Source organism: Vanessa atalanta, chromosome 16 (assembly GCF_905147765.1).
Source record: "Vanessa atalanta chromosome 16, ilVanAtal1.2, whole genome shotgun sequence".
Taxonomy (NCBI): domain Eukaryota; kingdom Metazoa; phylum Arthropoda; class Insecta; order Lepidoptera; family Nymphalidae; genus Vanessa; species Vanessa atalanta.
In genome coordinates this window covers 1,424,422-1,438,088 of record NC_061886.1, presented here as the reverse complement: position 1 = coordinate 1,438,088, position 13,667 = coordinate 1,424,422, and the positions used below count along the sequence as shown (strand labels likewise).

Sequence of the window (13,667 nt, the reverse complement as noted above, 5' to 3'; positions counted from 1 at the left end):
TAATAATAAACTATATTTGACATTTGACAGTATGATAACAGATGGATTTGCCATATCTCATAAAACAGAAATAAATTAAAAAGTGACCAATAAGAATATAAATAATATGCAGTACCACTAAGCGTTTTATGTGTTAACTAACTAATATAAATGGTTTTGTAGTTCGTCCGCGTTTATTTTTGGTTAACATTTTTTTTAAATTAAATATTTCATTCAGTGTTCAAATAAAAGACATTTAATGAAAAGATTGACACATCTGTATAATATGATATGAAGTAATTTAAAAGAGATAATACACAAATGAGCAAAAGTCTAATATTTTCCTTTTTAAATAACCAATAGATTTTTACCAAGCATTTGAAATATACTATAACTAATAATTAAATATAAACATTAGGAAGTATATAAAGTAAATTATTTTAATGTTATATTGTTATAATTATTTTAATGTTATACGGCAAACTTTTATCCAAATTAATTATTCATTATTCCAATCCATTGCTTTTACCTATAATGCTATATTGTACAAACGAAACTAGGAAGCAGTTTTTAGTATGTTATTCACAAGTGTGATGATTATAATATTATCTTTGCTATGCATCATACATAACCCCATCCTGAATGACAACTTTTATGAATTAAAAGAACTAAAAGACATATTATTTCAAGAATTGAATTTTGAAAAAAAAAATTACAAATATTACAAATGATTGCTCGCTATTATGTATTTATGCTAACATTATACTCTATACTTAACAAAATAATGTGTGCAATATTTTATTAATCTAATTCTAATTCTAATTTTATTATCTAGCAACACCACTATTTTGTGAGTGAACGCAAAAAGAGCTTGCCGATAATTCATCCATCTCCCTCGTAAATTCTGGACGTAGGCCGATTGACAACAAAAAGCTCTATCTTACGGAGCATTGTTTTCATAGATGTTTCGTTGTAAATAAGTGTTGTGAACGGAGAGCCTGTATTTGTGACTAACACGGTGGAGGATAAAATATGAAGAGGCGAAATGCCGAATCAGGCAAGCGGCGCCCCATAAAGCGCAACAAAATCGGCGAAGGAATGTATGCAAAGTGAGTGGAAGCGCTTTTTTATCTCATTTAAATCTTATTAAGACCCCTTAAGATTAAATATATCTTTAACTGTCCTTAATTCTGTTAAAAATCAAGTTTTGATGCCGGTGGTATAAGAACGTGTAGGCTAGGTCACCATCTGGTGATAGTCTTCTTCAGTAGTTCGACTGACGGCTCATTTTAAAAGTAAGAAATAATATTTCCCGCTCATGAAATAATATAAATAGCATGTATGCATCACGTATAAGCGATGTCGCAATTTAAACTTTATTATTAATGTCTTATTTTGAAGATTTTAAAAGGTTTAAAAGATATGCTTTTTTAATTTATTTTGAATTAAAATATCGATGGCAAAGTTATTGCACAAGATTTAACCATTTCTTTTTATAACAGTTAATTTATTTAGTAATTATTATGTGTTAAAAATGTATTGAGAATATATTGACTCAGCTTATACTTAAGGTATAAACATACCATTTCATTGATAGATTTCTTAATAATAATAATTAATGTCTGAGGAAAATAAATTATTTATTTCGAAGAAAATACATTTTCCTTTATTTTAGAAATATATATCTGTTAACAAACTATAATGTATGTTATTTATTGATAATTAATAAAAATAATCATTTAGAAAATATAATAAAAATATATAATTTACAGTGAAATATTTATATAGATTAATAATTTAAGTATTAAAGGTGTTATAAGAAAGTCATATATTATTGTAAAAAAAAAATATAAGTCGAAAACTATGATATGCAACCGTTAGTCCTCATTTTATCCTTTCTATTATTTGAGTACTCATTATGAAATAAAAATCATCATAAAAATAATTTTAATTTACAGTTCTCTATTGTACCTGAAATTTGTGATGCTGTGGGCTACAGTCATTATGGCAGACTATATGCTTGAGTTCAGATTTGAGTTTCTCTGGCCATTCTGGATGATGCTGAAATCTGTTTATGATTCATTTAAATATCACGGAGTGGTAAGTTATATTGTTTAATATTATGATATATCATTCTATACAAATTTTTCTTATTTAATTTTAAGCTTCTATTGTCATTAACTTATTTACATTTAGTAAAATTGAATAATCTATTAAGACATACAAATACATTTGATAATTATTGAAGTTAAAAGTTAGCTCAAATAAATTTTATTTAATATACTTAAACTAAAATTTATATTCTAGTTTATATTGTTACTGACACCAAAAAGGTTTTAATAGCTGTTCAAAGATTTGACCCAAAGATATAAACAGGTGAAGTTAGTTAAAGGCTTGTAAATAAGAGAATCAGACATGTTACAGATAAAATATATTGTGCTTAAATTTAACCATAAAATATATACTCCTGTCTAAAGATAAATTACAAAATCTGGAAAATAAAAAAATAAAGACAGTTCATTTTGTAAATTTTTCTCAGGTCAGGTCATTTTTCAAATGAGTGCTAGTTTTTATTTGACAATTAATACATAACAGTTAATCATTGCTTCTATAACTATTTTGATTAAAAGAAAAAGTTTCCATTTTAATAATTTATCCAACTAGTATTGACATACATATTCATAATAATTGATAAATAGATTAAAATATATAATAGCTAATAATTGAGCTAATTGTCAACATCGTTTTTGACTCCACATCTTTAAAATTTAATTACCAAATTGAATTAAAAGTATCTCATAATTTAATTGATTACAGACTAGACTAGACCAGCGTATCATTTAACACAAGATTATATAGATGATAAAAATGCATGGTGTTAATATTTTTATCTGGACTTATATCAATATACTCTATATGTAACCACTGGTCTTTGGTTCTCAGAATGTGCGTTCTATATATAACTAGTAGGTAGTTTTAAATTTTATATAAGTTGAGCGTTGACTCTAGTATACACGTAAAAGAGATATATTGGAAGGTTGTATTCACATACAACATTTATATATGTTAATGTTTACTTAAAACATTTGAAGTAATAAGTTTCTTATAAACTTTTAGGAACTATGAAATTTAATTGATAATTAAATTATAAGAAGAATTTTATAATATGTTTTAGATTCTTAATCAGTTTTATTGTTTCAGGCGTTCTCTGTGTTTTTCATATGTATAGCCTTGATGTCCGACTTGATATGTTTCTTCTTTATACCACTACAGTACATATTCTTCGCCGCCAGTACCTATGTGTGGGTACAATATGTGTGGTACACATGTAAGTATACTATAATACATGTAGTCAAATACACACACTGACAAAAACAAGTAATGTTAGTAATTCAAGTTAACGATTCCTTCTAAGAGGAAAGAAGATAATAAATATTGTATAATAATGATTGCAATGATTCTGTTAATTGTTCGATGAATTGAAATCTTGAGGAAGTTGACTCTAGTTTGTATTTTTTTTTTTATAATCGCATGACTTACCTTTACCTCCAGTTTATAATATATTGTAGTCCGTATATATTTATTAAGACTCGTTATTGAAATTTAATTTGTATTCATCCATTCTCTCATTACAATCAGTTACTATAATTATCAATAAGTTTAAAGGATATTAAAATATCATTAAATAACAATACATTATTATAAAAAAAACATACACAGATAATATAGATGTTACATCAACAATCTTATAAAACCTTAAATTTATCTGTATAAGAGTTACTACCATCAGTCACTATGTGACCATTGAGAACTACTCTGAAACATTATCACAATTAACTAACCGGCCAAGTGCGAGTCGGACTCGCGCATGAAGGGTTCCGTACCATTATTATTATTGTTTATTTTTGAATTTAAAATTGTTATTTATTATTAAAGTAAATATACATTTAAGTATTTTGTGCATATTTCAAGTGCCTACTTGTTCACATTTATTGATATCAAGCAAAAATAGGTAAAAAATGGCGTTTGTTGTATGGGAGCCTTGTGCCTGTAGTTACACTTGCTCATTCACCCTTCAAACCGGAACACAACAGTACTGAGTATTGCTGTTTGACGGTTGAATATCTGATGAGTGGGTGGCACCTACCCAGACGGGCTTGCATAAAGCCCAACCACCAAGTAAAACCAATATAACATCTAATCAGTATCTTAGTCTCAACGTCTTGTCTATTATTAAATATTCGTTACTAATGTAGGAACTATTTCCGATATCTGAATAGATTTATTTTCGTTTTAGTCTGTTTACATTAGAGTCTGCATCATCGAAAGCTATTTACATTGAAATCGGTTTTTATGACGATGTGGAATGCTAGTTAACATTATTTTCCATCGACGAAAGAGATTTGTGTCGACGTACAGCAACAGAATGTATTGCATTATTCTGATTTAAAACCCGAATGAGTCGGTTTTATAAAGTATAGCACGCTTGCTATGAGATTGATTTTTGACAATATTTATCGAAACAATTCCCGAAAAGCAAAGAAGCGTTTGCAAATACATTCTGAAAGTAATTATGTAATTTGTGCAAAGGATAATACTTTTTTAGCACATTTTCTTCATGTAAATTTTTGTATGATCAACTGGATGTTTTATCTGTCTTTCTGTTGATTATTATAATCTAATAATATTCTTATAAAAAAATAATTATACATCGCAGTAGCGAATCACCACCAAAACTTCACTAAAAAGCGAGTAATAATCAACCGCGAGTTATTGACGTGATTCTGCTGACGCTACCGTTAACGTGTAGTATACACGGGTCCATCCCTCATAACATCTTCTTCCTTTAAATGCCATGGCTCTGGTCACAGTTAAAGTTGAAGTAGCGTATGAGCTACCTGCAGCGCCTGTCTATGGGTGTCATAATTTATCACGTGCTTATAAAGAATATGTATTATAGGCTCGTCACGTCGGGAGGACTGCAAAACAATATTTAAATGAAACAAAGTTGTTTTAGTTACTTTCAGTGTATTATCTTAAAGCATCGTGATGTGCTTCAAAAGACTATCACTTGTACTTAAAGAATAAATTTAAATAAATCAAAATATTATTAATTTTTGATACGAGTAAAAAATATAACCTTAAAAATGACTCCTGTTAGTCGACTGCAAAGCGAGCGTAAGTAACAGCGGCTACCGTCTCTATGTGGTCAGAGTTGAATTGACTGTTGTTAAATTAAAAATGGCTGGCTTTTTTATAATATTGAAAATTGCAAACACTTCCAAAAATGGAACGATATGTAGTCAGAAACCATATAACCTATTATACTCGTAGAAAAAGTCACCCTCTCGCAGCTCAGCTTCTTTCGCTGGTCTTTTGGGGTATCTTTTCCCGAAGCGCCGGTAGCTTTTACGAAGCCTAAGCAAGCGCACCCCCCGCAGTCGGCGACAAGGGCATCTGCCTGCCGACGGTGGCGCTGTGCTGCCTCGTGGTGTACGCGGAGGGCGCCGTGCGCGCGCGCGCCGGCTCGCTGGAGCTGTGGCGCCCGCTGGCCGCGCACTGCCTGGGCTACCCCGCGCTGTCGCTGGGCTTCGGCGTCAAGGTACCGCCGACGCTCTGCCCGAGCTGGTTTCAGTTGCTTTGTTTGTTAAAGTTAAAGTACCAGTCCGTGAATGTCTCTCTTAGATTAAGGCCTAGAAAGTATACAGCTTAACTAATTCGAAGCATGAATTAAATGCAGTATAAAATGCCATTCCTTCAACAATCTCGACCCATGCGGGCTCTATTTACATGAAGACTAAATATATCTTGAGTGGAAAAGTGGCTTTAATTTAATTTAACATTTAATTTTAATTTAAAAAAAGATGTATTTTAGTTCCCATGTACTAATAGGTGAAGTTAAATAAGAGCGGTCCGAAGCTCATTGTTCTCCAAAGAGTTCAGTTCTTCATTCGTCTTCAATTTGTCCGCAGGCATATGTTGGGCAGCGGCTAAGATTAAGAAGACAGCGGCAAGTGCGTGCCGAGAATGAGTTTTACTTCCAGCTCCTACGGGACGCCTTGCCAGAGAGTGCGATCATAGAACAGGTATACCTTGGACTGATTTATTCGAATAATCTTTTCGGCCGTGACTCAGTTTCAGAAATTGAAAGTCATTAGATATTCGTAACAAGAAATGCTCAATGATATCGTACAACTGTAACGTTGTAACTGTTGTTTAATTTTTCTTATTTTAGAATATGCAGAGTAGTAAAGAAACGGAGTGTAAAAGCGGCGAGTTCACCCAAACGCAAGCACAGACACAAGCGCAGACACAGAGCGACGCGCGGCACATGAACGGCTCCGTGCGGCGCCGCTGTGCGCGCGACCACAACGGCGTGTGTGTGGCCGACCACGCCTTACACGTTAAGGTGACCATTGTCGCCCCGGTGGTTACCGTTTCTATTTCATTCGACACTAGGAGATAATTCAATATTATAATTATATACTTTTCGCCGACAGCTAGAGAAGTTAGAGAAGCATGTAGCGCAGCAGGCACGAGACAAGGCGACGGCCACCGCGCAAGCGAATACACAAGCGAGCACGCAGGCGAGTACGCCGGCGAGCACGCAGGCCAGCACGCAAGCGAGTACGCAGGCGAGCGGGCAGGCGGCCGCGCAGCCGGGCTCGCAGGCCAGCACGCAGACGAGTACGCACCTGCTCAGCAATGGCTCGGCCAGCGGGCCCGGCGCGCCCGACGACGACGAGCGGCACGACCTGAGCAAAGGTCAGCTTCACTTATATACTCCAACAGAAGTTCCTTCCCACATTTATTTTACAACCGGTGCTGCCCGGTGTTTTTTATATATATATATAATAAAACGTTACATATTCAACGGCCGTCTTAAAAAAAACACCCTATTTAGAATTCACACATGGCTGTGCAAACTACGAAAAGCACCCGGTTGAACAGCAGTCATCAGTCACAGATCGCCATTAAATATATTTATAATTGAATTCCAGGAAGTGTTAAATCCACGAAATTAGAAAAGAAAGAGGCTAGTTCAGTAAGAGAAGAGAAGAAGAGACATAAGAATAGAGAAAAGGATAAAGATAGCAGTGATAGTCATAAGAGTACAGAAAGTGAGTCAAATTTGACAAATATTATTTACCATTTGTAGGTGGTAGTGGGTATACGTTTTTGTTCACACATTTGTGCACTAAGTATGATATTATTATTATATTCAGATATTTATATAAAACATTATAAATTCGAAATATATGTATATATGTTGAGTTAACTATATTTTATAAGTGATAATTTTGAAATTTATCAAGTTAAAGTAAATTGCACTAATTATAATGTATACATATAACTCTTTACATATGGTTTAATAGTGGCCAATGATGTTTATATATACAAAGATATATAATTATGCTAGTTATTAATAGTCTGTTTCGCTGGACATTCAATAAAAAAAGGAGGATTTTAAAGAAAAAGCTTATACGTCATCAATTTTTTTTTTGTTTGAAATCCTCCTTTCTAATCTACAGACGATTCCTTGTTTTTTGTCAGTCTCATACGAATTCGTTTGTCATATATCACCTGATTACCGTACTATGAAAAAATAATCATTACGTATATTTGTATTTGTAGATTAATAAGAATTTATTAGGAAGAATTCGTAGTGTCAACTAGTCTTCATATATACTCCATGACTTGCAGCGTATTGGCAATGTGCGGCATGTCTAAAGCCCCTGATGTTACCAATGTCCTAGCGCAGAGGTATACTATCACCCTCAGGCGGCACATCTGCTCGTCTGCCTTCCTGCATTCATCAAAGAGAAACCATATATTTATTTATTTTTTATAATTTCAGCAAAAGAAATATTAGTTAAAGAAAAAGAAGTAGAAAGTACAAAAGAATATGTAAAGAGTAATAAAGATAGTAATAGTCATAAAGAGAGAGAGAAAGAAAAAGAGAGGAGAGAAGAAAGGGAGAGGGAAAATAGGGAGCGGGACAGAGAACGCGAACTGAGGGAGAAGGAATCGGTGAGTAGCTTTCCTCTTCTCGTAACGGGGCAGGAGAAGGCAGACGAGTAGGGGGCCGGCCGGCGAGCGGGCAGCTCTAGTTGCGTTCTCGTCGCTCCGGCTCCGACGAGCCTCGAACGATGTCGCTCTACTGTGAACGAAACGTCCGGCGGTCGGCGTCGACTGACATGCATCTGTCGCAGCGTTCGTGTCGCGAGCTGGGGGAGGAGCTGCGGCGCGCGCGAGCGGAGCTGGCGGCGGCGCGGGCGGCCGAGGCCGAGCTGCGGCGCCGCGCGCTGCTGCAGCACAGGTCGGCAGCCGCTCGCACCCCCGCACCCCCGCACTCCCGCCGCGCTGCGACCTCATCTAAATAACCGTATCCCGTGTGTGCAGCGAGCGCTCGGCGATGGAGCGCCGCCTGAGCGAGGAGAGGCGCGCGCGCGCCGCGGCCGAGCACCAGCTGCTGCGCGCGCGACACACGCCGCGACCCCCCACGTACGCTGCCTCTTATGTTATCGCCGCAGTGTGCGGGCCCCGACCCCGGGGAGTTCGCTTTTTAAAAACCGCTAGTGTCGATTCTGGGAATGTGACTGTGTTTATTCACACACATAGGCGCTGTAATATCTCCTTTACGGTTTGATATTTTTATAATTGCATGTCGTCGATATCTAACGAAACAAAATCTTTTCCACTCGATAAAATCGACGTCGACGCCTAACGTTCGGACGCGTCCCCACGGTGTTTGTGCGTGCAGCGCCGAGTGCGAGAGCGAGTGGTGTCGCTCGCGCCGCACTGCGCAGGAGGCGGAGACGGGCGCGCTGCGACGCGAGCTGCAGAAGACGCGCGAGCGGGCCGCGCAGCTGCAGCGCGACCTGGCCTGCGCCTCGGACCAGGTACCCTCCGCTTCCGGGGCATTCTATTGAACCGAACCGATCTTACTTATATTTTATTCGTGGAACCTTTTGAGGAATCACCGCTCGTCAGCGATGACCGAAATAGAAAAATACAGCTACGTGCACGTAGCGTAGTGTATTTTACGCCAGCGCGATCGCAAGCACGAGGGAGTCGACATCTCGGCGCCCGTATAAGATTAATTATGTACTGAGCCCCGCGCGAGTGCGGCCGGAGTGACAGCAGAGTGCGCAGGTGCGGACGCTGGAGACGCGCGCGTCGCGCGAGGAGAGCGGCGGCGGCGCGCGGCTGGCGGGCGCGTGCGCGGCGCTGCAGGAGCGCGCCGCGCACCTGGAGCGCTCGCTGTCCGCCGAGACGCGCGTCAAGCTGGACCTGCTGTCCGCGCTGGGGGACGCCAAGCGCCACATGCACATACAGGAGGGTACGACGCGTGGCCTTTGAATATGTTGTCGCACGAGATATTACTATATTTTATATTGTTAAGGAAACTTCATCTGAGCGTTTTCACTCGTTCCGTTTCAGGTTTAATATCGAGACAAGAGAAAGAGATAGAGGAACTGAAAGCTCAAATGCTGGCCGTGATGCCGACGGAGTTCGTGACGCCGGTGAGCGGCAGCGTGTCCAAACTGCGGTTGTCCGACGGCTCACCGCTCGACCCCAACGCATCCGTCTACACGCCCAAGCAGCTGTGCTCCGACGCCTGAGCCGGAGGCCCTGAGCGCTCAGCCCGAAGAGCTCGGCACTGAGCGCTCGGGCCCGGGCCCTCCGCCCCAGCGACCCGCCTTCCGACCGTACCGATCTTTGTATGGCCGTTGTTGATCTCAATATTTTTTTTTCGTTTTTTAATCGAACTCGGCGTTAAGTATTCCTCGTTTGTTACTTAAATAAAACTGTCCATACAAATATCATTATGGCCATCGGATACGATACGAGTGTTAGTTTTGTAACCGTCTAAGTGAAATCAGAGCGTTTATTTTTTCATCATTGAAATATTTGGATTATCTTCTGTACCTTGATGTGGCTAGGGTTGATAAAATTATTCAAATTACATTCATTTCAATATTAAGTACAATACACGCATAATAATAGCGCTCGCCATTTGACTTCGATATTTGTTACTGTTATCAAATGACAAAGAGATCGTTTTAAAGGATACTGAGTATTAACTGAGTTTATGGTTAGACTTATTTTTAGTCTACGTGTTCATCACAATTTTTTTTTTATTGAAATTGTAATTCGATTAATGTTGCGATAATTTTATCAATCAAGGATAGTTCTTCCACGCATGTAGCTGCTGCAGACGGCGTTGTTTTGAATTTATGTGATATATTGTACAAAAATGAGATTCGGTTGTCTTCTCCTTGTATAAATTTAGTATATTGACGTTTTAGTCCAATTGTCGTGTTGTGCGTAGCATCCCGGTTTTAAATATAACATCTTCATATTGCAACCCTAAATTATCTTTATTCAGTGTTGCTATGTAATAAATGTAAAGGTTTGTTTGATTAGTGTTGTGACACAAGACCGGATAACTTGAAAACGAGAGGAAATGAATCTGTCAAATATTATAATAAAATAAAATCTATTTTTGTATTTGTGTTATATTATCTGTTTAAATTATAAAACAATCGAGCTTAGTCACATAGGAAAATTTAGGGATGCTACGCTGATTTTTCTTGTTGAATATAAAATTATTAAAAAAAAATGGCGGACACGCAACTTGATTGTTGTAAAAACCATGACATGATTGTTTGTTAAGATTTTGAGTGAATTCTAAAAGGCAGTAGAATGTTCTGAACAATATGCGTGCGACTTTAGTCTATTTCCACAATCTATGCGAAAAAATAAACAAAACATTTAATATAAATGTCAACTGTCAAATAATCTACTACTGTTTGATGACTTACAATGTTACGTTCAATTAAAGTTGCACGCATTTTATAAAAGAAAAAGAGAATGGACAAGAAAAGTGGAATTATTTACGGATTCTTGTAAAATTCGTCATTGTCACACTACCAGTGTACTTCTTACGTGCCGGGTGTGAGTATAGTTTGCGAGGGGGAGGAGAATGGAGGTTACGCCATTTTTAATTCCATAATATATCTGCACTTTATAAGATTTTAACGATATTGTTTATATTTTAAAAGTACTTTCAATTGAAATATAAAATAAACTAGTTATTTGCGCAACTGTTTTCCAACAAACAAGTCTGGTTTATCTTTGATAACATATAGGTAGTGTACGCACGCTCGTATGGACTCTGGTTATGGCTGAAGTTCTAATTTTCAGTGACACTTATTTTCATTAAATAATGACAAGAATTACAAGAATCCGTAAAATTATTTAAGTTAAAACATGTGTTCTTACGTATAGTATTATTACGCCAGCTCATTTATCTGCCCAAATTTTAAATTGTACTTATGGAAATTATTGTAAAAGTGGTTTCGATGCCAGGATTCAACTTTTTTGTCTTCGCGTCAAATCTCGTATCAACAAACGAATTAAGGCGCATTTTCATAATGGTCGATAAGTCGGTAGTTAGCCCGATTGCGGGGAGTACCCACATGCGAGCTAACAACCAATGAAATCCACTGGTCGATAACTCGGTCGATTAAACGTGTGCGGGTGATATCCGCATTCATATATTGATATTTATATATGCGTTATAGAAATCACCCGCACCCCGTATGCGGGCTCTAACGACCAGTGAAAACGATAAACTCTTGGCGGGCCCTATGGCATGCGTTACAGAAATATCCCGCACCCCGAATGCGGGCCTTATCGACCAATGAGATGCGCCCTTATTATTGCCATCATTAAAAATAAACCAAATTATATTGATATTATATAAAAAAATATTTGTTAATGTTGATACGTTACTTGAAGCTTTAATTCTTGGTTAGTTTAACATTAAAACAAATGCTTCCTTTATTCAGTAATCCCTTTGCTTCCATTTTTTATAAAAACTATTGCATTTATATAGTACAATGTTTTTTTTTTTAACTTTAATACAGTACTGTCAAGCGAAACATTAATCTACGTAAGTATTAATAAGCGTAAAAATTCAAGAATGGATACGACGATTCAGTGTTGCCTATTAACAAAATATAAGTTTAATTTTTAATAATACTTTTGTTGTTGTAAAACGCTATGTGATTGGAATAATTTTAAGAAAAAGTGTGTATGTAGAATGTTTTGAATAAGAACATCTATTCTTGCGTTTAAGGTGTCGACGTGAATACCTTCGTCTGTTTTCATGTCTTGTTATCTGACGCTTTTGTCTACCGAACTGTTGGTTTAAGAACAAATAAAATAAGGGAATCAGCGCACATTGGATATATCGGTCTGCAAATGTATTTTTCGAGATTGTGACACTACTCTAGTCTTAATTAAGCCGGCTTACACCGTGGCGTGTCTATGTGCCATAAGTGATACAAATGTGTACACCGGCTTTAACGTTATTTATACCCTAAGTTTTTTTTAAGTTTAGTTTTTTTTTAACATAGATGCGCACTGCCCTCGGTGTCAGATTATCGGTTTTTTTTTTAATAGCAAAACGCCGAATCTGTTGAACCTTATGTACTTAAACTACATTTTGATGTGATTTACCCGACATTACCAAGTTTTTGAGAGCAGTACAGGCACCGTATATAACATTCATGAACTATTTGACTTGGATACGGAACATGGAGCGGTAACAATCGGTACAAGCAGGATCTGAATTTTCACTAGTGAAACGTAAGCGATGTTTGTTTGTATTATAAACGGATGCTGTAACAGCAATAAAAAAATCAGACATGCTGTGTTTTGTTTTTCTACCCAAACTTTTTTATTTAGTGCATTTTTCCTAATTTTTTTGGATATTCCTCCGCCAAAAAGCAATATTTGGGATTGTTGTGTTTCGGTTTGGAATGTAAGGAGCCAGTGTAACTACAGGCATAAGGGACGTGGCATCTTAGTTCCCAAGATTGGTGGAGCATTGGCGATATTTATTGGTTAATATTTTTTACAATGCCATCGTCTATGGGCGGTGGTGACCACTTACCATCAGGTGGCCCATTTGCTCGTCCACTTACCGATATCATAAAAAAGTATGATTTTTACTATGGAAATATGGCGTTTTGAAAGTCGACGAAAATATTATAAGAACTTTGGAAGTAAAATAAAAGTGGATATCGTAATTAAGTGTAATAGTGTTCTATTATAAATAAAAATATATTAATCATAAACCCTTAGTGCACAATACAGCTGAGTTATTAGCAAATTGCATGAAATACGTAAATCTAAGGTTTGTTTACCTTTTTTCTACTTCTATTGGAATATTCCAATTTGGATTTATTCCACTTCATAACTTTTAAATGCGTGAAAAGAATTGGATTGGGGTGTCGCTGGAACGCTTACATCGTTCCGAATGATGCTATAAATTAATTAATTTGGGGAAGTCGTGTTTATGTCTTAATTTTAAGGTTTTTTTAGGTGCTTCATCATTTATCCCTTTCAGATCTTTATTTTATAGCTGAGATATATATTTTGATAGCTATAAAATGAACAGGAATCGGGAATGGAGCCCAGCGTTTGTTGTTTTATGGTCAAAAATGTACAGCCAGTTTGGAGAAATACTTTGACCATATTACATGTTTTGTTACAAGTGAATTGCATTTGCACATTGAAACTCACAAAAAATGTAATAAGTTGAACATTTAAACATTACAAATACAATGTTATCAATTTTTTTTTATTTGGTACATATTTTGCAGGATTTTACG

The 13,667-nt window shown here is 36.6% G+C and overlaps 1 protein-coding gene across 1 annotated transcript; it reads left to right on the top strand.

Moving 5' to 3' along the window:
• The first annotated feature begins 845 nt into the window (after nt 1-845).
• Nucleotides 846-12,687, top strand: LOC125069983 (macoilin-1). Its single transcript, XM_047679635.1, has 14 exons — nt 846-1,088; nt 1,938-2,079; nt 3,181-3,307; nt 5,421-5,581; nt 5,952-6,065; nt 6,215-6,388; nt 6,480-6,744; nt 6,981-7,100; nt 7,838-8,010; nt 8,193-8,299; nt 8,383-8,484; nt 8,744-8,882; nt 9,136-9,322; nt 9,424-12,687. The coding sequence occupies exons 1-14, from the start codon at nt 1,012-1,014 to the stop codon at nt 9,603-9,605; spliced, it is 2,070 nt and encodes a 689-aa protein (XP_047535591.1). The 5' UTR covers nt 846-1,011; the 3' UTR covers nt 9,606-12,687.
• The last annotated feature ends 980 nt before the right edge of the window (nt 12,688-13,667 follow it).

Bases quoted from the DNA above. Each gene is read 5' to 3' on its own strand.
- LOC125069983 (XM_047679635.1), top strand. From the start codon at position 1,012: ATGAAGAGGCGAAATGCCGAATCAGGCAAGCGGCGCCCCATAAAGCGC. The intron at 2,080-3,180 runs GTAAGTTATATT...TTATTGTTTCAG, and splicing joins CATTTAAATATCACGGAGTG to GCGTTCTCTGTGTTTTTCAT. The intron at 8,011-8,192 runs GTGAGTAGCTTT...CATCTGTCGCAG, and splicing joins AACTGAGGGAGAAGGAATCG to CGTTCGTGTCGCGAGCTGGG.